This window comes from Perognathus longimembris, chromosome 5, assembly GCF_023159225.1.
Source record: "Perognathus longimembris pacificus isolate PPM17 chromosome 5, ASM2315922v1, whole genome shotgun sequence".
Taxonomy (NCBI): Eukaryota; Metazoa; Chordata; class Mammalia; order Rodentia; family Heteromyidae; genus Perognathus; species Perognathus longimembris.
In genome coordinates, this window is record NC_063165.1 from 67186326 (window position 1) to 67209610 (window position 23285).

General features: G+C 39.1%; 1 protein-coding gene across 2 annotated transcripts; it reads right to left on the reverse strand.

The window, feature by feature from the left end:
- Window positions 1-1681: 1681 nt before the first annotated feature.
- Window positions 1682-23235, reverse strand: Ndufb5 (NADH:ubiquinone oxidoreductase subunit B5). Of its 2 annotated transcripts, XM_048347069.1 has the most exons (6): window positions 23075-23233; window positions 14253-14341; window positions 12827-12893; window positions 11917-11978; window positions 5209-5315; window positions 1682-2494 (listed from the first exon to the last, which is right to left on the reverse strand). In XM_048347069.1, the coding sequence occupies exons 1-6, from the start codon at window positions 23196-23198 to the stop codon at window positions 2374-2376; spliced, it is 570 nt and encodes a 189-aa protein (XP_048203026.1). In that variant the 5' UTR covers window positions 23199-23233; the 3' UTR covers window positions 1682-2373. The 2 variants fall into 2 exon arrangements, with proteins under 2 accessions (XP_048203026.1, XP_048203027.1); XM_048347070.1 differs by lacking the exon at window positions 5209-5315 and having other exon boundaries at window positions 23075-23235.
- Between the last annotated feature and the right edge of the window lie 50 nt (window positions 23236-23285).

Below are 23285 nucleotides of genomic sequence, written 5' to 3' on the forward strand. Positions count from 1 at the left end.
AGCCTTACCAGCAAAATTATTCACTTATGTATATTTTAATTAAAAAAAACTAAACCAAAGACATTAAAAAAAAAACTATGCTGAATGAGTGGCCTGTGGCTTTTTTCCTTTACCTGCTTAGGTAGCAGAAGACAATTTGCATATTAACCTTGAAAGTACTGTATGAAGGTTCATTTTAGAAGACCTCTGTTCATTTTTATTCAAAAAAATGTAAGAAGATAGTTCTAGAAAGCTGGTGCAAACTGAGTGTGATGGTGCACACCTGTAATTAAGGCACTAGAGAAAGGCAGGAAGAATGCGAGTTCCAGGCCAGGCTGGACTACAGAGAAAGATCGTCTCAAAACAAAAAAAGTAAGATATTTAAATAAGAAAGTAAATGCACTGTAGGCCCTTATTGATTTAAAAATGATGAAAGGATACTACTAAAAGACCAAATATTTATTTTTGTAAATAGTGATGTTTACAGGTTTAATCTCTGAGGCTCTGGTTTCTCAGGACTTCAAAAGGTGATTTTTAAAAAGAATGTGAAAAGAAGCAGTTACTTGACACACTTAAGCAGATAGTAAGTGCCTAATAAATGATAAGCATTATTTTTAACTTTTAACCTCACAATCTAAGCAGTAATCATTTTGCTTTGTACATCTACTTTTCCAAGTTAAAAAAAACCTGTAAGAATTCTTAGAGATTGCAATTAAATATATCTGTGTGTGTGTGTACGTGCACATGTACACTTTAAAAAGAATGACAGAGCTGGGAATGTGGCTCAGTGGTAAATTGCTTGCCTAGCATGAATGAACCCCTGGGTTTGATTCCTCAGTACCAAATAAACAAAGAAAGCCAGAAATGGCACTGTAGCTCAAGTGGTAGAGTGCTAGCCTTGAGCAAAAGTAGTTCAGGTCCGGAGTTTAAGCCCCAGGACCCTACCCTCCCATCACCCAAAAAGTACAAATGGCTAATACACAACAAATGTTCATCATCCTTAGCCATAAAGGAAATGCAAATCAAAGCAACTTCAAGATTCCATCTCACCCCAAGCACAAAGGCTAAGCTATCAAGAAAACAAATACTGGTGAGGTATGTGGGTAAACATAACTCTCACACACCGTTATTAGGAATGTAACTTGGTGCAATCATTACAGAAACCCCTTATGGAGGTTTCTAAAGCTGCTACATGTATATTTTGCATGTATATGTGAAGGAGGAAGTCAACATGGAAGAGAGCTATCAGCAAACTCACGTTTCCAGAAGCACTATTCAGAACAGCCACAATACAGAATCAGCCCAGGTGCCCAACAACAAATGAATTCTTCAGCAATAAAAACCAGTGAGATGTTTGCAGGAAAAGGGGAGATCATCATGTTGACCAAGCAAGATAAACTCAGAAATACAAATATGTTTTTACTTAGGTGAAGAATCTAGACATAATGTTTATAATGACATCATTGTGTATATAAACTATGTGCATGTGTTTGATAGCATAATGAAACCCACTTGAGAACTTAAAAGGGAGAAAAGGAGGAAGAGTGAGTGATATTGGAGTAGTTGATCAAGTAACTATCACAGTAGAACATCTTTATACAAATAATATATGCCATTTTTTAAAGTGGAGAAGTGCATGAGTAGTTTTACAATAATATTCAGCTTAGAAAGAAAATATGTAATTATAAACTTGAAGAATTACTCATTGAAAATTTATTAACATGCTAACATGTCTTATATAGTTGGTTCAGTATTTCTAATACAATTTAAAATCTCATATAGCTCTTGAACAATCTGGATGATTCAATACATATGTATAAATAACTGTACTTCCTAATATGCTTAGCATAGTTATACTTCTCTAGTTTCTTTTTGCCAGGTAAAGGAAACAGCCATCTGTCAAAGCTACTTACTGCAATGCAACTTCAGGAATTCAGACTGTCATTTTTCAGGATTTTCTTTCTTCCTCTTCTTTCTCCTCTTTTTTTGTTGCTGTTTGTGTTGCTATATTGTGGAGTGAACTCAAGCTTGCCACGAAGGCATTCTACCATTTGAGGCCTGACGTTGGCCCTTTTGCTTTTCTAGTTTGTCTTCAAACTGAGTCTCACACTTCTGTCCACCAGCCACAGAACATATTCCTCCTATCTTTATCTCCCAAGTGGCTGAGATCATAGGCACATGCCACCATGCTTGGCTACCAGGTTCTATTATTCCATTTTAAACTTTCTTTAAAAACACGAAGCTGAAACACCAAAATAAAAAACTTGTCTGAACCAACATTGAGAAAAAGAACAGTGGAAAAAGCTTTTATTTATCACAGAGAAAAACACAGATGTACTTATTAATTTATTTTCAACTTGAGAGAATACAATTTGTATTTAGAGAAATAAATGATCAGTTGTCAGGAGTTGCCTTTGGAGAATAATCAATAAGCTCCTTATCAATGGTAGGATATTGATACCAGGGTCCATCGCCCCTGGCACGCATTAGTTTTCTTACTTCCATTTCCTTTAACCTGTAAGGAAAGGAGCAACAATACTCTGATATTAGCATTTCCAATCAGAAATTTAACAAATTATTTCTATAAAGAATTACCACTAGAACATCTTAGCTTTTATACATACACAGATACATATACCTGGCTATAGCTATAAGCAAAATTTAGTAATTATTTTGGCTTTCTGGTCTACATACTATCTACATCTACATATACATACTATTTACATATGTAGATAGTATCTCCATTTATGTAGTTAGCCATGGAATATCACCAAATTAACACCTGAATTGATAATTAATTCTCCCCTCTACAGTCCCAGCTCAGTGGATATACTATTTTCATTCGAAACCTGGCAATTATTCTTTGTTTTGTTTTACAACTGTTACATTACTGTTCTGTCTTTAAATACTTAAGTTCTATATGGTAACTATACATGCATATAAGTATGTATCTAAGACACAAAGCAGCTAATAACATATTTTTTCAAAATTTAGTAACCTTTGTCATAGCTGCTTTTTATTCTTTGTTGTTTTCTAGTCCTGGGGCTTGAGTTCAGTTCCCAGACACCATCCTTGAGGTTTTGTTTTTTTGCTCAAAGTTAGTGTTCTACCAATTGAGCCACAGCTCTACTTCCAGCTTTTTTTGGAGGTTAATTATGACGATAAGAATCTCACAGACTCTCCTGTCTGGGTTAGCTTCAAACTATGATTCTCAAATCTCAGCCTCCCAAGTAGTTAGGAGTACAGAAGGGAGCTTCTTCCATGTGACCCATAGCTGTTTTTTATAAACCACAACATTTAAAACAGAATGAAGAAACTAGATCATTGGGAGCTTCGGGCTAAGGTAAAGGATAGACATTTACTAGACCGAATGGGAAGAAACACACAAGAACAGTACAGAGTGATCAAAATCACTGCTTGGGGTGGTAGCTGTACAGGTATGTGCTCTGTCACATACCCAGTGAACTTAATGGGTGCATCTGAGTGCCTATCAATTACATCATACTCCTAACATCAAGGTATGTTTAAAATTAGTAAAACAAAACAAAAAACTACTTCTCAGTATCAGGAACTGAATTCACAGAGTTTATGCATTTTAAGCAGATGTTCTACTACTGAGCAACCTCTGTAGTTCCAACAAGAACATTTTTTAAAGTTTTGTTTTTTGGTTTTTTTTTGGCCAGTCCTGGGGCTTAGACTCAGGGCCTGAGCACTGTCCCTGGCTTCTTTTTGCTCAAGGCTAGCACTCTACCACAAGCCACAGTGCCACTTCTGGCCATTTTCTATATATGTGGTGCTGGAGAATTGAACCCAGGGCTTCATGTATATGAGGCAAGCACTCTTGCCACTAGGCCATATTCCCAGCCCCTAAAAAGTAATTTTTGAATGAGGCATTTACTTAGTTACTATTAGGGTTTTCTGTATGACACAAGACATAGCTGCTGAAGATTAAAAACATAATAGTGATTAAATGATTAAAAAAACTATCAATAACTACATATTTAAATACACACACATATAAAGTCAAATGCAGATATATAGCAAGAGTTCAAAAATATACTAAGACTATAGGTGTGGCTGAAAAGGTAGAGTGCAGAATGTCTAAAACCCAGGGATGACTCCCCAGTACTGGGGCGGGGGAAAAGGGGATTAATTATTAGTATATATTTGTTATTTGAAACAACAAAATGTTCTATGGGCAAAAAATTCTTTATTGCCAAAACACAAATAATTAGCTGTTAAAAACATATCTGCAGGGGCTTGGGGATATGGCCTAGTGGCAAGAGCGCTTGCCTCGTATACATGAAGCCCTCGGTTCGATTCCCCAGCACCACATATACAGAAAATGGCCCAGAAGTGGCGCTGCGGCTCAAGTGGCAGAGTGCTAGCCTTGAGCATAAAGAAGCCAGGGACAGTGCTCAGGCCCTGAGTCCAAGGCCCAGGACTGGCAAAAAAAAAAGAAAACATATCTGCAATAATATCAAAAGAGACTAGTTTAACAATGCACAAATCAGTAAACAGGCAATTTATAGAAAAAGAGATATACATAGCTATTAGATATACAAAATCAAAATACTAAAAGAAAAATTTTCAAGTATTGTATCAGCAAAACTGTCTTAAAAATATACATGGAAAGAACCTAAGTACCAGCAATAGGGAAGTGGTTAAAAAACTAATGGACATCCATCCAAAATATACAGTGCAGTCACTAAAGTGAATGGGGTACACACTATTACAGAAAGTTCACCAGATAAATTAGTTGAAATAAAGAGGCACAAAACAGTGTTCATAAGATTCTACCTGCATTTATATACTTCTAAGTTATAATGTAAATTAGAGGTTTTTTTTTTTAATGTTAGCTGAATAATGGCTCATCAACTCACTCAATATGAGGTCCTGAACAATTTAAATATATTTCTTTAACACACTGCTTTTCCTTTAGGAATAAGAAATTCTTAAGGAGGGGTCATTACCAAAGATGAAACTTGAAACCATGCTTGAGATGGAAGGAAATTGGGTAGGGTAAGGACAGAGTTGCTTCGTACATAAAACAACAGATTATTTTTTAAAAGAATTCCTTTGAATCTGGTAGATAGCATGTCTCAGTAGTCACTCTGGCAAGGCTAGTTCTCCTCCCCACATCCATTTACAATAGAGCTGAAAGTTTTGTTTTCTTCCTGCGGTTTGCAACCTAAGGAAACAATTTTTCTTTCCCACCCCTTTTCCTACCGTAAGTCACACTTTTCAGATTCTATCTGAAGCATAGCCAATGTTTTTTCATAATTCTCTTCAGGACTTTCAAAGAAAGTACGAGCAATCCATCTTGATATAGGATGCTACAAGAGAAAATTTATTTAAAATTAGTTTCTGAACAAAGATTTTGATTTTCTAGTTGACTATTACTTAAAATTACCATTTCCTCAGTATTAATAACACCAAAAAAAAACAACACACATTTCAGTTGGCCAAACCTATAACACCTTCTAAATGCTAACTTTTTGCTCCCACTTTAGAGAGGAACATACACAGATTTGCAACCACATGACAGCTGGCCTTCACACAAGCCTGTCTGATCAAAGCCTGAGTTCCTTTTCATTACACTAAGTTACAGTTCCCTATCTGGCCAAGACAGGAGACAAACCCAAGGTTGTTTTTTGTTCGTTTGTTTGTTTTGATCAAACAAAAGTAAACTTTTTAAAATTTTTCTTTGTGGTAAGATTGAGGTTTGAAGTAAGGGCCTCATACTTGTTTCACACTCCCATCCTTTTTTTGCTTTATTTTTCAGATACAGTGATAGTAATAACTCCTGTTTCTATACCCAAGCCCCCTCCCAGATGGACTGTGATTCTATTTATGTTTCCTGAGGTGCCAGACTTTGAAGTCAGGCCCCACCACGTGAACCCCATTTTAGAATCGAACCCTGAGCCAATCAGATCCGTACCTGTGTTCTAATCTTGCTTGCACAGCTGATTGTTGTAACCTTGTTCTTTGCCTTTATAAGCCCTGTGTAATCACAGCTCGGGGCTTCCTCCTAACCTCCGCTGTGTCGGTGGGTAGGACGAGGCCCGAGTTGGCAGCTCGTTAAATAAAGCCTTGCCTTGCTTTTGCATTTCGGAGTGTCTGAATCTCGGTGGTCTTCTTGGGGGTGGTCTTGCAACTTGGCACAACATTTGGGGGCTCGTCCGGGATAGCCCCAGAGACCCCGAGATCCCAGACTCCGAAGGAAAGAAAACAGCGCTGTTCATTTGTCTTGTTCTGTAATTTGTCTGTTTGTCTGTTTTGCTTTTGCTTATACTTGTAGGGCGCGAGTCAGTTTGGTTTTTGGCCGGAACTGACCAGGAGGGCCTCCTAAACGAGACTCAACCCGCCCACCTTGTACTTGGGTCTGCTCCTTCTGCTTATCTGGCAGGAGGTTGTGGGCCAACTTGGGTCCACTCCTCCTGTACCCTGGCAGGAGGTTGTGGGCCAACTCGGGTCCACTCCTTCTGCACCCTTGCAGGAGGTTGTGGGCCAACTCGGGTCCACTCCTTCTTGCAGGAGGTTGTGGGCCAACTCGGGTCCATTCCTTCTGCACCCTTGTAGGAGGTTGTGGGCCAGCTTGGGAGATCTCCAACTCATAGCTTTTCTTAGGCCTGCGTGTTTTCCTCCTTTTGTATTAATTGTTTGTTTTTTGTAGCCTTTTGGACTGAACATCTGATCAGAGCTATGGATAACGTTCTATCTTGAGGACCTCCATCTGGCCCCCTAGACTTGATCCTAGCTCACTGGAGGGAGGTTAAGGAGATAGCTCATTTTTGTGTGTTTCTTTCTTGCACTGTGCCGGACTGACAAACGGATGATGGGGAACGTTCCTTCCACTCCCCTGGACTTGACTTTAGCTCAATGGAAAGATGTACAGGTGACAGCCCACAATCAGTCAATCAGTGAGAATGTCCGCAAAAAAAGAACTCTAGGGGGACCCCCACCCAGCCTTCTTAAGCAGAAAATTGTTTGGTGCACTAAAATGTTTTACTAAGACTAAAAATGTTTTACTAAAACTATCAAGCCCTGGAAAATGAGGCTGGAGAATGCTAAAATCATTTGTTAAAAGTTTTTGTCTTAAAATGTACGGCCGATGCTTATTCAGCGCGCTTTAAGATCTTTTGAAAATGTATGTGTGTGTGCATGTGTGAGTGTGAACATGTTCAAGACTGCAGTATGATGCAAAACTAAGTTTAAATTCAAAAGTCTTCATGCCATGCAGTAACTGGGACTGAAGGAAAAAAAAAAAAAAAGAGGCTCTTTTGAAACAAGCAGCCCGTAAGCAAAGGGTGGCACCTGGTTTCAGATTGCCTGTGAGCTTCAGTTTTTCCGATGCAGATAAAAGCTAAAGTGTTGTGTTAGTGTTAAAAAGGCTTTGGAAATCAAGAATAAATTTCTAGATAAGAAATTTGGAAGTAAAATTGTCCTAAATAATTATTGCAAAGTGTGAAAAGGAGAATTATGGCTACCAAAATGTTTAATTGCCATTCCAGCTTCTTTGCAGGTTTTTTGTAACAGTTTCCAGCAGGCCCACAGAGAAGCACAGGTGATTCCTACAAGTTTGTCAAGATCTAATACTGACCCTTAATAAGTTCCAGGTAAGAGAGCATGCTTAAAAACTACTTCTGTGTGGACCACCTTGTTGCTTATAATTGGAGTAAAGTGGCCCCTTATAAGACTCATTGATCTGAATCTGCGGTTCAAAGCCAGCCCGGGCAAAGAAAGGTCCCTGTGAGAGACTTGTCTCTAATCAGCCAGCAGAGTGCTGGGAACGGAGTGGTGTGGAGCTCAAAAGTGGTACGGTGCTAGTCTTGAGCTGGAGAGCTGAGGGACAGCACTCAGGCCCTGAGTCCAAGTCCAGTGGAAAGTCACTCCTCCTGGGACAAAAGTGATGGAGTATCCAGAGGCAGTAAGCCACTGCTTGGATGGCAGAGATGGTGTCAGATCCTAGAGTCACTACTGTTGGCCTTTCAAAAGTTAAAGCCAGGAAGTCCTAGAAGAATAGTTCATAAGCATGCCTTTCCAATGCCCATGTCTGTCTACTGGGCAGGAATTTGCCAGTCATCTGTGATAGTGGTTAGTAAGGGTAAGTTTGTCAAATGAGAAGATAGATTAAAATCTCACCCCCCGCATTTACTCAAAGCCCTGACTGGCAGTGAGAATTTTAAGCTCATACATCTGTTTAGTAAAGAAAGCTTGTAGACCTGAGATTGTGTCCTTATTGAGATCTGTTAAAGGCCTGCAAAGGTATATTGTTAAAAATTGCAAGGCCTGTCAGCTTGCCAATGCCCCCAATCAACAGATTACTAAAGGAGCTCGCCTCTGTGGGAATAGGCCAGGTGTGTATTGGGAAGTAGATTTCACAGAAATTACAAATATTTGCTAGTTTTTGTAGACACCTTTTCAGGATGGGTTGAAGCCTATCCAACAAAGCATGAGACTACGAATGTAGTGGCTAAGAAGATCCTGGAAGAAATCCTACCCAGGTATGGCTTCCCATCCACCACTGGGTCAGACAACAGGCAGACTTTTGTCTCAAAAGTAAGTCAGGGAATAGCCACAGCACTGGGGACGGATTGGAAATTGCATTGTGCTTATAGACCCCAGAGTTCAGGACAGGTAATGAGAATGAATTGGACTCTAAAAGAAACCTTAACTAAACTGGCCTTAGAGACTGGCGCAGACTGGGTGTCACTCCTTCCTTTTGCTCTGCTTAGAGTAAGAAATTCTCCCTATCAGCTTGGCTTTACTCCTTTTGAAATAATGTACGGGTACCCCCCTCCCCCCATTATCCCTAGCCTTCAGACTGAATTGCTTGCTGATTTGGATAATGCTGAATTTTTGTGTAAACTCGATTATTTGCAGCTCGTGTACAAGAATGTGACCCCAACTTAAGGCATTATATGATTCTGCTTCTGTCCCTACCCCCCATTTATTCAGACCAGGGGACTGAAATCCTTAGAACCACGGTGGAAGGGACCCTAGACAGCATAGCCACTTGGGTTCATTGCTTCCACGCCAGGCCAGCTGACCCCTTTGCCCTGGATGACAACTACCGTGATGGAACATGGGAGGTCTCCAAGCACCCAACTCAGCCGCTTTGCCTTCGCCTCAAGAAAAGAAAGTTAGACTGAATAATAATTTTCTTTTTGCCTTCTTTCCTTACTACCCTGGCTAGTGTTAATGTTATTTTGGCAGCTCACTCCAAAGTGAGGTGACCCCCTTATTTTAGGTAGTTTTGGGCTTGCTCAGGAATATAGGTATAGCCACCCGACCCTTAGAGCACAGCTGAGAAGTTTATGTATTATTTTGTTGCTTACATTTGGATACTAAACACTATACAGCTAATGGTAAGTCTGTATAGCTGAAAGTTAATTTTCAGTTTGCAGTAATCCTAAGGTTATAGGTTCCTGGCTAGGTAAGGTCAACGCCCCTGAGTCAGTCTGAAGAAATTACAGAAGATGGATGATCTTCACCCATCAGCCCCCCTTTAAAACCGAGGGACCAGAGTTATTTTCGGATACTACTTTTGGCCCTACTGGCCCATGCCTTACCTCTCATCCCCTAGACATGCAAGCCATTGAAATGGACAGAATGGAGCCATGATTGGCTCCCAAGGTACCAAAAAGAAAAAGGGGGAAATGAGGTGCCAGACTTTGAAGTCAGGCCCCACCACATGAACCCCATTTTAGACTCGAACTCTGAGCCAATCAGATTTGTACCTGTGTTCTAATCTTGCTTGCACAGCTGATTGTTGTAACCTTGTTCTTTGCCTTTATAAGCCCTGTGTAATCACAGCTCGGGGCTTCCTCCTAACCTCCGCTGTGTCGGTGGGTAGGACGAGGCCCGAGTTGGCAGCTCGTTAAATAAAGCCTTGCCTTGCTTTTGCATTTCGGAGTGTCTGAATCTCGGTGGTCTTCTTGGGGGTGGTCTTGCGACTTGGCACAACATTTCCAACATCGCAGGGATGTCAGACCTAGCTTCTAGACTCAGATGGTGTCTCACTAATTTTTTGTGTGTGTGTGTCTATGTGTGTACCAGTTCTGGAGCTTGAACTCAGGGTATAGGTGCTGTCCCTTAGCTTTTTCACTTGAGACTGGAGCTCTACCACTTGAGCCACAGCTCCCCTCTGGCTTTCATGATGGTGAACTGGAGATAAGTTAAGATTGCAACCTTTAGATCTTACGCTCCTGAGTAGCTAGGATTAAAGGCGTGAGCCACTGGTGCCAACTGTCTCACTAAATCATTTCTTCCCCGCTGACCTCCAACCAGGTCTTCCCAAAGAGTTGGAATTAAGAACATGAGTTACTTTGTCCAGCTAGTTAGCCAAAAAAATTAATAACAAAACAATGTTTAAAAATATATGATTTTGCTTTCCCTTCATGTATTGAAAGGACCAGTGGACCGCAGATGAGCTGCCCTGAACACAGTTGATCATTACTACTGTTGCATTACTAAGAAAATTCAATGCCTTCCTTAAACCTGCATGGGGAACAAGCAGATGGGTGAATTGGAATGTCCAAGTAGATGATAGATGTTACCATCCCAATATGTTCATTTTGTATATTTGAGGGGCAGGAGGCAAAAACTGACCTGCAGTTTAAAAAAAAAAAAGCTTTGACCACTATTAATGGTCTATTGGATATTTTCTTTTTTATCATCTAAAAAAATACTAATTATTGTAGTGGTATGAGTGTGACTTAACCTTTTGGAAGTCACAGCCTCAGAGACAAGCAGAAACCATCCGCCACACAGCCCGGATCTTTTCTTTCTCTCCTTTATTATTAAAGGAACCTGACAATTTTACCTCTCTGTACCACCAGGAAAAGACAGTCAAAACTGATTTTTATTCCTGTCAATCAGATATAAACACAAATTGTACGGAGCTATCTATGACTGAAGAAAATGATGCCTGAGATGAAACTATTTTAAAGAACTTCCTAAAAAACGCTTTCTTTAACCAACTGAAAAGAGAGTATTGGGAGTGTGTTTGAAGGAAGACTTGTGAGCAGAGCTCGAGCCTGATCTTCAGCATTCACCTTCGTGTGTCTTAAGCGTCTTCTGATTTCCGAGTCTGGACAAGGAACTCTGGTCTTAGAATGTTTGACTGTAACTGAATTGTAGATGATAAGGGAAATTTGATGTTGTATTTTATTTTTTGTTTTTAAATAATTAAAACAGATCAGTTAAAAATGACTTATTTAGGGCTGGGGATATAGCCTAGTGGCAAGAGTGCCTGCCTCGGATACACGAGGCCCTAGGTTCGATTCCCCAGCACCACATATACAGAAAACGGCCAGAAGCGGCGCTGTGGCTAAAGTGGCAGAGTGCTAGCCTTGAGCGGGAAGAAGCCAGGGACAGTGCTCAGGCCCTGAGTCCAAGGCCCAGGACTGGCCAAAAAAAAAAAATGACTTATTTACATAACAAATTATAATAAGAAGCACTCTACTTAAGGCCATCTCTTAACATCTGTTTTGGTGGCAGTGGCAGTACACTATAGTGGCTGGGTTCTAACATATACAGGTAAATTAATCCCATAAAGTCTGAGTTTGCTCATCTCTGGAGAGGGATAACAGTTACCTTCTAATTTACATGGGATGAGGTTATATTTGCAACTCTAGGCATGGCGCTTGCTACACAGTGTGTGCTCAACAATGATAGCTAATGTAAGTATTTGTAACATCTTTCCTATGGCATTAATTTAAAGGCAAATTCCTTTAAACAACTAGGTTGACAACACACTACAGTCTTTAAGAAAAGGATAAAGCTTAATAAAAAGCAATAAGGTATCAAAAGCAGTTGATTGTAAAAAAAAAGTGGCATATACTTGATATTAAATATTGAATATAAAATTTTATTATAATTGCCCAACTGACAGGACAACTAATAGAAGATAATTCAAAGACTTTTACACACCTTGTAATATTCCCAGTGTTCTGGAATATAGCCTTCTGGGATTTCTGCTAATTCAGCTTCACCTAATAAGAGAATATGGATTTTACAATATTAATTCTCCTTGGGTGGGGGCAATTATTGAGGATTGAACATAGAGCCTTGTGAGCAAGCACTCTAATCATCTAAGATATGGTCCTAGCCTTTGGGGCTTTATTTTTTAGATAGGGTCTTATACATTTGCCCAGGGCTGGCCTCTTACCATGCACCCACCCCAATCTTTGCCATCTGCCACATGGGATTATAGGTTTAAGTCACTGTGCCAAGTCCCATAGTAGCAATATTTACCAATAAACAAAGACTTCCTATGGTTTAAATCTTATTTCTTCTTTAATTTGTACTGCTGAAGACCTAATTTTCTAAATTCACTTTGATCTAGTCGAAAACCAATTTATTCTTTGAATTTTTTTTTAAACATCTTCTGGACATAAGGCATTATCTCTGAGAGCTTCCCCTTCCCACCCTCTTCTTGTCAGTCTATGCAGCCCAGGCTGGCCTTGAACTCATGATCTTCCTGCCTCAGCCTCCCCAGTACTGGATAGCAAGTATGTACCACCACATCCAAACTGTTTCTACATTATATTATAAGACATAATAAAATATTATTTCCTCTGGTCTTCCATATACCTACTAAGTAAAATATTTTAGAATTCAAGGTATTAGATGTATTCTGAGCATTTCCCATGAAAATCTAGTGTTTACCATCTTTAATACCACTTATATTTAGAGAACTACAATAATCCTAATGACATTTATGTTTATTTTATTGGCTAAAGTTCTCCATTTTACTATTAATAATTTCCATTTAAAACATAAATGTACAAGTTTTAAAATTTTAACAGTTGGGTGGTGTCCACAATGAAGGAGAACTTACCAATAAATACATTCAGCAGAGTGATGCCAATTGCTACTGGAATTCCAGTCAACAAAAAGTAGAATTTCTGTTAGAATTGGAAAATAAACAGCTCATGGTCATCTCATAATTCACTTCACACTCAAAGAATCCTCTCATGATTGCCTTTAAAGCTTGCAAAACAAACTTGCCAAATTGGAGATAGAGTCAAACAATTCAATTTGTGTGATGCTGTTTTATTCTAGCTTTCAGATCCTACATTTATCACCAAAACTGAAATTAAAAGGTAGAGACTGATTGTAAAGGTATATTACTATATATGTGACTCTTTACTTAGTTTGGTTAAGGCATTATCATTAAAGTTAAATTTTTCTGTATTAAGACTAATGCTTAAAAAATAAGAAAGGGGGCTGGGAATGTGGTCTAGTGGTAGAATGCTCACCTAGCATGCACAAAGCCCTGGGTTCCATTCCTCAGCATCACATAAACAGAAAAGGATGGAAGTCGGGCTGTGGCTCAAGAGGTAGAGTGCTAGCCTTGAGCAAAATGAAGCCAAGGACAGTGCTAAGATCCTGAGTCCAAGCCCCAGAATTGGAAAAAAAAAAGGGGGGGGGAGGGTTGATTTAGTCATGACAAGAGGAAGCTCAACCAAGGGACAAAGAGGGGACACACATAAAGGAAAGGCAGGAGATCTCAAATCAGCTCCAGGGACTGGCAAGAAGTCCAAACAATCTCCCATTTCCTAGGCCTCTGTGTCTTTTGTTTGTTTCTTTCCCCAGGGCCTTGAAATGCAAACATACAGTTAATACTTTAAATAAGTAAGACTATTACCCCTAAATTAAAGTTGTATTATAGGTCAGTATCACTCTGAAGTTAATGTTCCCAAATAATAACATATAATTTAAAAAAAATCACATCCCCAAATAAAAGAGCTCATTTAGTAGAATGTCTTCCCATGAGTTTTTGGTAATTTAAAGCGTATTTTAGCTATCAGCTTTATATAAATCAATTTTTGCTTTGTAAATTTTTTTCTGTGTGTGTGTGTGTGTGTGTGTGTGTGTGTGTGTGTGTGTTAGAAATGGAACCAAGGGCCAAAAACATGTTAAGCAAGCACTGAACCACAAAGATACATTCTGCATCCTGAAAATTTGTTTTTCTATTCTTTCACGCAGGGAATACAAACTACTTTCAGTACTCAATACACTAGAAAAAAGTAATGGCTCAAGATTTACCTTCAATTAGTATTAATCTGTTTCTAGAAGTTTTCATTAATTTAAAAAGAGATTCAGTAATGAATCAGATTTTATTATACAGTGTCTTCTGGAGGGCATTTTAATTGATAAAATCAAATCTCTTAAAAAAAATCAAAGCCATTTTTCTAGGAAGAAACCATTAATTTTTCTATATGTATACCAAGATTTGCATTCCACAAAAAAAATAAACTTACCGCTAATTTCACAAAACGCTTGTCATAGAAGGAAGAAGGTTTAATGATGAATAGTCTTTTCCCATGGTCTCCACTGTGTCGCACAGGAGCTAGAAATATTAGATTATCCTATTTTAGGCAAGATTCATGCAGGTGTACTGTTACGTGATAAAATCAGACTATAAGACAAGAATACATGCACAACTGTTGAATAAGAAATAAGATTTTAATATCCTTTGAGAACTAGGCCAGAGTAGGTGGGCTATCTTCAAAGACTATGTTATCTGTTCCCTTTCCAAGCACTCTACCACTGTACAGCTTTTTCTTTCTTTTTTTTTGCCAGTTCTGGGGCTTGACCTCAGGGCCTGAGCACTGTCCCTAGCTTCCTTTTGCTCAAGGCTAGCAGTTGAGCTACAGTGCCACTTCTGGCCTTTTCTATATATCTGGTGCTGAGGAGTCATGTATACAAGGCAAGCACTCTACCGCTAGGCCAGATTTCCAGCCCAGCCTTCTCTCTCTTTTTCTTTTTTTTTTTCCTTTCCCCCCCCCCCTTTATTGCCAAAGGGAGGTACAGAGGGGTTACAGTTTCATATGTAAGGCTGTGAGTACATTTCTTGTTCAACTCATTACATCCTCCCTCATTTTTCCCCCGTCTCCACCCTCCCTCTTTCCCTCTCCACCCCATGAGTTGCAAGTTGGTTTACGCCAAATGGTTTTGTAAGTATTGCTTTTGGTATCATTTATCTTTTCATCCTTTGTCTCTCGATAGTGATATTCCCTTTCCCTTCCCTAGTTCTAATACACGTATATACAGTATCCAGGGTACTCAGATGAGATATAGTCATAGCAGGGGGTACAACCATAGGAAAGGAATATGAGAAAAGCAAACCCTTTTCTTTCTGTTAATGTTAAAGAAACATCTAAGTAATCATTTCAGTTTGTTTTAGTAGTAGGTAGGAAAGGCAGATTTTTGTTTCTTCTTCAGTAAGATTTTCTAAAATTGTAAAAGGAATAACTTTACTTTAGATTATGCTAGTTCATACGTGGAGATAAAATACATTAGGAAATTGTTATGAAACAGATGGAAAGGGCCAACAGTATTTATTCAACAAATCTATATAGTTTGTCACAACTGTATACTCATATTGTGTATACAACTGAGTATAAAACTGTAAACTCATATCTTGATTTCATCTGAAAGCTACTTTATTCAATAGATATTTAATTCCCTAACTATTTACATACCTACTATGTGGGTGTTCAGTGTAAGAGGGATATAGATCTTGTTGGATGAAACGGGCACTAAACAAATAACATAAATCTAGAAGAGCAACAATGGGAAGAAACTGTGCAATAATAGAACCGTTGTACAAAGAAGAGAACAAACCCAGAAGGAAAGTTCTATATAGACAATTTGGTGGAGAAGAAGTTAGGAGGAAGGTGCCTTACAAACAAAAAAGGATCAATTTAGATTAATTTGCAATGGGCAATTGACCGACTTCTTATGCCCCAAAGATGCTGATTCATTAGCACAGGATTCCATCAAATGGATCTTTTTAAAGACCTGCAAAAGAGCCGACTTGTTGAGTCTCAGAAACATAAAGCAATTTCTACAACAGTTTTAACAATGAATGGCATGGAATGCCAAAATTCCTCACACATATTTACAAAAGGCTAAATCTAAAAGGCTTATAATAAAGTAAGTGGGAAATCCTGCCTAGATTCCCCCTAAATGTAGTTGTTCACAAAAAAAGCCAAAAGCCAATTTAATCTTAATTTGATGTACTATAATTACAAGCTCAAAACATGAATATATTCCCTACCCTATCTTCCAGCCACCCCTGCAGAAGACTGTCTGTTCTGGAGTACCTTCTTTTTCAGGGACAATCTAGATCTTGCCTGCATTTAAGCAACCAGAATGACAAGCAATCTGGAAACTGACATACTGAACAAGAAAGAACTGAAGTTGACCTGCAAGAAGTCTGGGTAGAGACTAAATCCCATTAAAGACCTATCCCATACTAAAGGACAGTCTATTCTGTGTCAGTATGAAGGGAAAAGCTAGAACCAGTGATGTATGAAAGATGAATTCTCAGCTTAATGCTAAAGGTTTCTATCAATTTTCATGGCTGAAATAAAACTAGATTCCCTCACTCATTCCTCAACTATTCAAATATCAATCAATAATAATTTATCACAAGGACTAGTATAATATAGTGGGTTAGCCTAGAAGATTAAGTTACTTTCCTTTGGAGAATCTGAATATAAGACCATTCTTAGGATAAACAGACTTATCTTTCCAACTCATCTCTCTCCGTGGTTTCCTTCAGATTCTAGGAAATCTTCCCTACCATGGGGATTCTGCAATTACTAGAGGTCTGCCTGGATCACTTTTACCCTGGCTCTTTGAATAGCTGTTTCCATAGCTATCCTTTAAGACTAAGATCAAATGTTTCCTCAGGGAAGCCCTCTCTGACCGCCCTATTCAGTGGTAGTCTCCCACTTACTTTCTTTTATATCATTTAATAACTGCCTTTAGAACATGGAGCACTAACCTCTACACTGAATTTCATTTCTTAAGCATATTAAATATTAGTAGAGATCTTTTATCAAATCCTTAAAAGCATATAGCATTAACTAAGATGAGGCAATGTACTCCTAACTCACACATGGGTGCGGGAAGTAATGTTAAACTGTATGTGGTTTTAGGGAACTTTAGACTACAGTTACATAGAAATGTAATTTTAAAAAGAACTGTGGAAGAAAGCCGATCCGGTTGCATTTTAATCCCATTAAGATTAAAGCAATTAGCAACCGCTTATTACCAGTTAAATAATTACTCACGTCATTCAATATGATAGGTAACTGCTATTACTATTAATGGCTCTAACATCTATTTCATTAAACTCTTTTAAGATGTTCTGAGCCTTAATGATTTGTGTTAATGTTTATATTCTAAAAATATAACAACAGGGGCTGGGAATATGGCCTAGTGGTAAAGTGCTTGGCTCGTATACATGAAGCCCTGGGTTTGATTCCTCAGCACCACACATATCTAGAAAAAGCCAGAAGTGGTGCTGTGGCTCAAGTGGTAGAGTGCTAGCCTGGAGCAAAGAGAAGCCAGGGACAGTGCTCAGGCCCTGAGTTCAAGCCCCAGGACTGGAAAAAAACCAAAACAAAACAAAAAAAGTATTACAACAAACAATTTACAACCATGTAACTGCCAGGATTTCTGGAAGTCAGTTCCTCTAACCACCAAACAAGCACCTTCCATGTCCAAACCCTGGAATTTCTCAATTAGTTACCATAAATTACATAACCCTAAATCTTCAGACATTTGTAATGTAAAAGTAACTTTGTAATGTAAAAGTTATTTACATCTTTACTGTTTTATATATATATATATATATATATATATATATACTGTTATGAGAACTGAATAAACTACTGTAGGAAATTTTTGTGTTTCAAAGATAATATCAAAAACTGGCTATCTCAAGGCACCAGTTGGTGGCTTACACCTGTAATCCTAGCTACACAGGAGGCTGAGATATGGGGATTGCAGTTTGAAGCCAGATGGGGCAGAAAAGTCCCTGAGAATTGTTTTCCCCTCAAGGCTAGCACTCTACCACTTGAGCCACAGTGCATATCCTTTTCTATATATGTGGTGCTAAGGGATATTGAACCCAGGGCTTTCTGTATAAGAGGCAAGCACTCTACCACTAGGCCATATTTCCAGCCCCCCCCCCCCACTCTTATCTCCAATTAATCACCAAAAAGTTGAGAGTGGAGTTTTGGCTTAAATGATAGAGCAGTAATCTTGAAAAAAAAAAACCTCAGGGATGGTGTCTAGTCCCTGAGTTCAAGTCCCAGGATGGGCACAAGGGCACAAAAAACAAACAAAAAACCTATTTCCATGATTCAGTTCAAATGCCTCTAAATTACTGTAACTAACTATGCTTATATGTCTGTGTTAGTCAACTTTACTGTAACAAATATCTGAGATAAAATAAGAAGAGGAAAGGCTATTTGGGCTGAGTAATTCATTCCATGGTTAATAGGCCCTATTGCTTTTAGATCTAGGGCAATGGTGGGGAACAAGCTGTTTATCTCATGGTAGCTGGAAAGCAAGGAGAATAGGGGCTGTGCTACCAATAATTCCTTCAAGGGATACTTCAACATGAAGACTTCCTCTCAGGCCTCACATCTCTAAGACTCCATCCACCAGTTCCCAATAGAAACACAGGCTGGGGCCAATCCTCTTATACTTGTGCCTTTGGAAGACACAACACAGCATACTCACTTTAGTGTTCATCTCGCCTTTAAAACAATCATTTGTATATGTCAATCTTCATTTGTGTGTGTGTGTGTGTGTGTGTGTGTGTGTGCATGCGCACGTGCGCGCGCCATCCTAGGGCTTGAATTCTGGGCCTAAAAGCTGTCCCTAAGGTTTTTTTGCTTAGGCTAGTGTTCTACCACTTGAGCCAAAGCTCCACTTCTGGCTTTCTGGTGGTTAATGGGACATAGAGTCTCACAGATTTTTCCTTCCCTAAACTGGCTTCAAAACTGAATCCTCAGATCAGACTTCTGAGTAGATATTACAGGCTTCAGCTACCAGCACAGGGCTTATCAGGATTCAACTTCAAAGTTCTTTGCAGTAGAGGGGAGGCTTAAGCCAACACTGGAATTCATTTATACTTGATGTTTAATACGTAATTTAATTGGGTAAACAAAATATTTTTTATCCGTTTGCTTTCTGAAAAAGGCTTTCATAGACAATGAAGAATATGATAGCAATAGAAAAAAGTGTGGCCCAGAGGAATCCGTAAAAAACAAATGTCAGGGAAGGCAAAAGCAACAAAAATAAACTGGCCTTCAGGAAAAATATAAATTTTGTACATCTCGTGAAACTATTAACAAAATAAAAATCTCCACATAAAGGGAGAAAATACTTGAAACTTATATATATGATTTGGGATTGATATTGAGAATAGAGAACTAAAATTCAACAACAATAAACCAACTCAAAACACAAATGATTGGGCTGGGAATATGGCCTAGTGGCAAGAGTGCTTGCCTCGTATACATGAAGCCCTGGGTTCGATTCCCCAGCACCACATATATAGAAAATGGCCAGAAGTGGCTCTGTGGCTCAAGTGGCAGGGTGCTAGCCTTGAGCAAAAATAAGCCAGGAACAGTGCTCAGGACCTGAGTCCAAGGCCCAGGACTGGCTAAAAAAAAACCAAACCCAAAGGAAAAAACACAAATGATTTGTATGAAAATGGAGATGAGCACATAAAAGATGTTCAATAACATTAATCACTAAGGAAATGCAAATCAAAACTACAATGAGATACTACTGCCCACCTAGTAGGATGATTACTTCAAGAATCCAGCCAGGCATTGGAGACTTGAGGTAAAGAGGATCTGATTCAACAGTAGCTTAGGCAAAAAGTTCATCAAACCCTTTTCAATCAACAGATAGGTATAGTGGCATGTGCCTGTTATTCCAAGTCATGTAGAGGCTAAGATTGAAAGATTGTGATTCTAGGCTAATCTGCACAGTAAAGTTCTCAAGACTCCATCTCAAAGAAAAAAGCTCCTGTGCACTCATGCAGCATAATATAGAGGAATCAAGGTTGGGCTATGTGTCCAGACCCTATCTCAAAAATAGCCAGTGCAGGGGCTGGGAATACGGCCTAGTGGCAAGAGTGCTTGCCTTCTACACATGAAGCTCTTGGTTCAATTCCCCAGCACCACATATATGGAAAACGGCCAGAAGGGGCGCTGTGGCTCAGGTGGCAGAGTGCTAGCCTTGAGCGGGAAGAAGCCAGGGACAGTGCTCAGGCCCTGAATCCAAGGCCCAGGACTGGCCAAAAAAAAAAAAAAAAAAGCCAGTGCATAAAAGAGCCAGAGACAGAGCTCAGCAGCAGATCACCTACCTAGCAAATGGAAGACTCTGAGTTCAAACCCCAGTATCATAAAAACAAGCAAACAAACACATTTTTAAAAGCCAAAAAAGAAATCCAGCTGGGTATGGTGGTACCCATCTCTAATCCCAGTTACAAGGCAGAGGCTACAGGATGGCTATTTGAGGACATCCTAGGTAAAGCTAGTGAGACCCTATCTCAAAAACAAATTAAAAAACAAAAGGGATGGGAACAGGGATCAAACAAGGCAGGACTTAAGTAGCAATGACAAGGCTAAAGGTTTAATCAAACCTTTATACAATAAATAAATATATAATCCAGAAAATAGCCAGTATTAATGAGAATGCAGAAAGTTTTGAACTCTTGCACTGCTGGTGACAATGCAAAATGGTATAGTCATTCCAGGCAATTCCTCAAAAACATTAAACATAGGATTATCCTATGAATGGGTTATTCTACTTCTGGGTCTATACCCAAAAGAAATGAAGTGAAATCTCAATGAGACATTTGTAGAACCATGGTCACAGCATTATTCACAATAGCTAAAACACAGAAGCAACTCAAATTTCCACAGAAAATGAGTAGATAGTGGAGCCTTTGTATCTGTGAACTTCACTTCCCTGGATTCAACCAACTATAGGAGGAAAGTACAGGAAAAAGAATTACGCCTGTACTGAACACACATACTTTTTCCCTTAATATTTGCCTTTAAATAACGTAGCATGATTTGTATAGCATTACATTATATTAAGTATTACATATATGAAATCCTGAGAAAATTTAGTGTAAGAGGAAATGCATAGGTTATATGCATAAGCCATTTTACGTGAGACTTGAATAACCAATGATTTTGCTATCTGTGGGCGTCCTGGAGCCAATCTCCCTCAGATAGTGAGTGATAAATGCAAATACATACAATGGAATATTACCCACCTTTTAAAAGGACATTCTGATATATGCTACAAAATGGATGGCATGCTAAATGAAATAACCTAAGCACAAAAGGACAACAACGAGATGATTCCAGTTATGTTATTTAAAATGGTCAAAATCATAGAGACAAAAGAATGGTGGCTGTGGGAGGCTGATGTAGAGTTTTTGTTTAGTGAGCAGTTACAGCTTAACAAGATGAAAGGAGCTATGTTTGATGGTGATGGTTGTACAGCATTATGAATTTGTTAAATACCACTGGATTGTACACTTAGTGATTTTGATAGTACATTTCATGTCTTATGCATTTTACTACAATTTTTTTAAACAAAAGCTCATGCCAGGTGCTGAAAATTTTTCCCACTTACTCTTCACATTTATTCTATGAGGTAGATTAAAATTGTCATTTTAAAAAATGTGAGGACATGAAAATTATGAGCATTAAGTGCCTTCCACTTTAGTTTTAAGATGACTCAAGGTCACAGAACTTCTAGATTCGGAAGCTAGGATTTGAGTTTAAGCAGCTTAGTTCCAGGAAAAATAAAGGCTTCACTTCTATACAGGAGCATACATTCTTTTAGGGATAGATGAAACCATAATAAAAGATATTAAAACTTTCAGTCCATAATGACAGATTCAAAATACCTTTGAAAATACCACAGTCACTTTGGAATAGACATCTATTAGATACTTCCCTACTCCCATTGGAAAGGACCTATACTCCTGATACTGATCCTTACAGAACTCTAAGGGCAAGGGACAGTGTATAAAGAGGAACTCAGGAATAAAACTTTACCTCAGGTTTTCTCTGCCTAAACTCAAATATTAACTGAGGGAGTATTTGGAAGACTTATATTTGCATATATGAGGATACCTGTAATCAGATATAGCTTACAAAAGGATTTTGTCAAGGAATGTAGCACATGTAGTTTCAATATGTTTAAACTTTCTCTGGAAATTGATTGAACACTACCAGTCCTTTTCATCATGTTACAGCAAGTATATTACCTCATTATGTAAGATGGCATGATTCAAATTAAATTGGGAATGTAGAAGTTAAATAAAATAAGATAAGCTGTTTTTAAGATGGAGATAATCTTTTCGGCTTTATGGTAAAAGTCTGAATTCCTATTTGTATTGCATGGAGCAAACAAAGTATAGTTTATGTTTGATTAAGGAGATTAAGTAAATGTTTGAGAGTCTTGGAATGGTGTTTGACACCTAACAGGTGCTCAATAAATATTAGATGCCATTATTAACTTATTAGGAGTGGTGCTTTATATTGTATAATGAAATCAGTAATATGGGAATAAAACTCTACTTACAGAGTCTCGCTTTGTAGCCAAGGCTGGTCTCGACCTTGCAATCCTCTTGCCTCAGTTTTCTTAGTGCTGGGCCTATAGATGCAGCACCGGCCACACTCAAGGCACCACATTCTGGATGACGTTTCACCTGCTCTAGGTTCTAGTCTCACGGACGGGCAATCCTATCATTGAGAAGCCCACGGATGCTACATATGCAGACTCGGACTACACGGTAGTTAATGTGCCCATGAGTTGATGACAGTTTTAGGAATCCAGGAAATTGTTTTAAGAGACTATAACGCTGGTGAATATGTAGTACTGAAATCATCCTGGATTAACAAATCGATTGAATTATGCAAAGCGAGACTGACTCATAAAAACAAAACAACAAACATCCCATTTACCCCACAACCTGTTCCTTTAGAGACACAGGTCTCACCCTGGGCTTTCCTCGCCTCAGCTGCTAACGGTGAAAGACCAAGTGTTTCTTACAAATGCTAAAGGACAAGTTAAACGAACTGATTACTTTAGGAAAGACCTTCACAAGTTGGTACTGCGTGTCCCCCAAAGCCCCGGCGGGTCCGGTCCACGTCGGACCCCACCAAGGTCACTTGGGAACGGCGCTCCCGCGTCCCCCGCCCGCGTGGCCTGGGCTCTCCCCGAGGGCAGCAGCACCCACCGACAGTCTTGGGAAGGCCGCGGGTGAGAAAGCCTCCGAATCCGAGTCCCGCGGCGAGTCGGCGACCAGACAGAGCCGTCAGCGCAGTGACCGAAGCCCGCTGCAGTAAACTCATGCCCGCCATGTTTACGTCCGGCCGCGGGGCACGAGCGTAACGGGAGCCGAGAGGGTCAATTGACCAATGAGGGCAAAGGTGACATTCGTCCTGTTC

What these genes read in the sequence shown, in the direction of transcription:
- Ndufb5 (XM_048347069.1), bottom strand. Translation starts at nt 23,198, where the DNA reads ATGGCGGGCATGAGTTTACTGCAGCGGGCTTCGGTCACTGCGCTGACG. An exon ending in AACACTGGGAATATTACAAG is followed by an intron (nt 5,316 to 11,916) that starts GTGTGTAAAAGT and finishes TTTCTCTTGTAG; the next exon opens with CATCCTATATCAAGATGGAT. An exon ending in TCTGAAAAGTGTGACTTACG is followed by an intron (nt 2,495 to 5,208) that starts GTAGGAAAAGGG and finishes CTTTCCTTACAG; the next exon opens with GTTAAAGGAAATGGAAGTAA.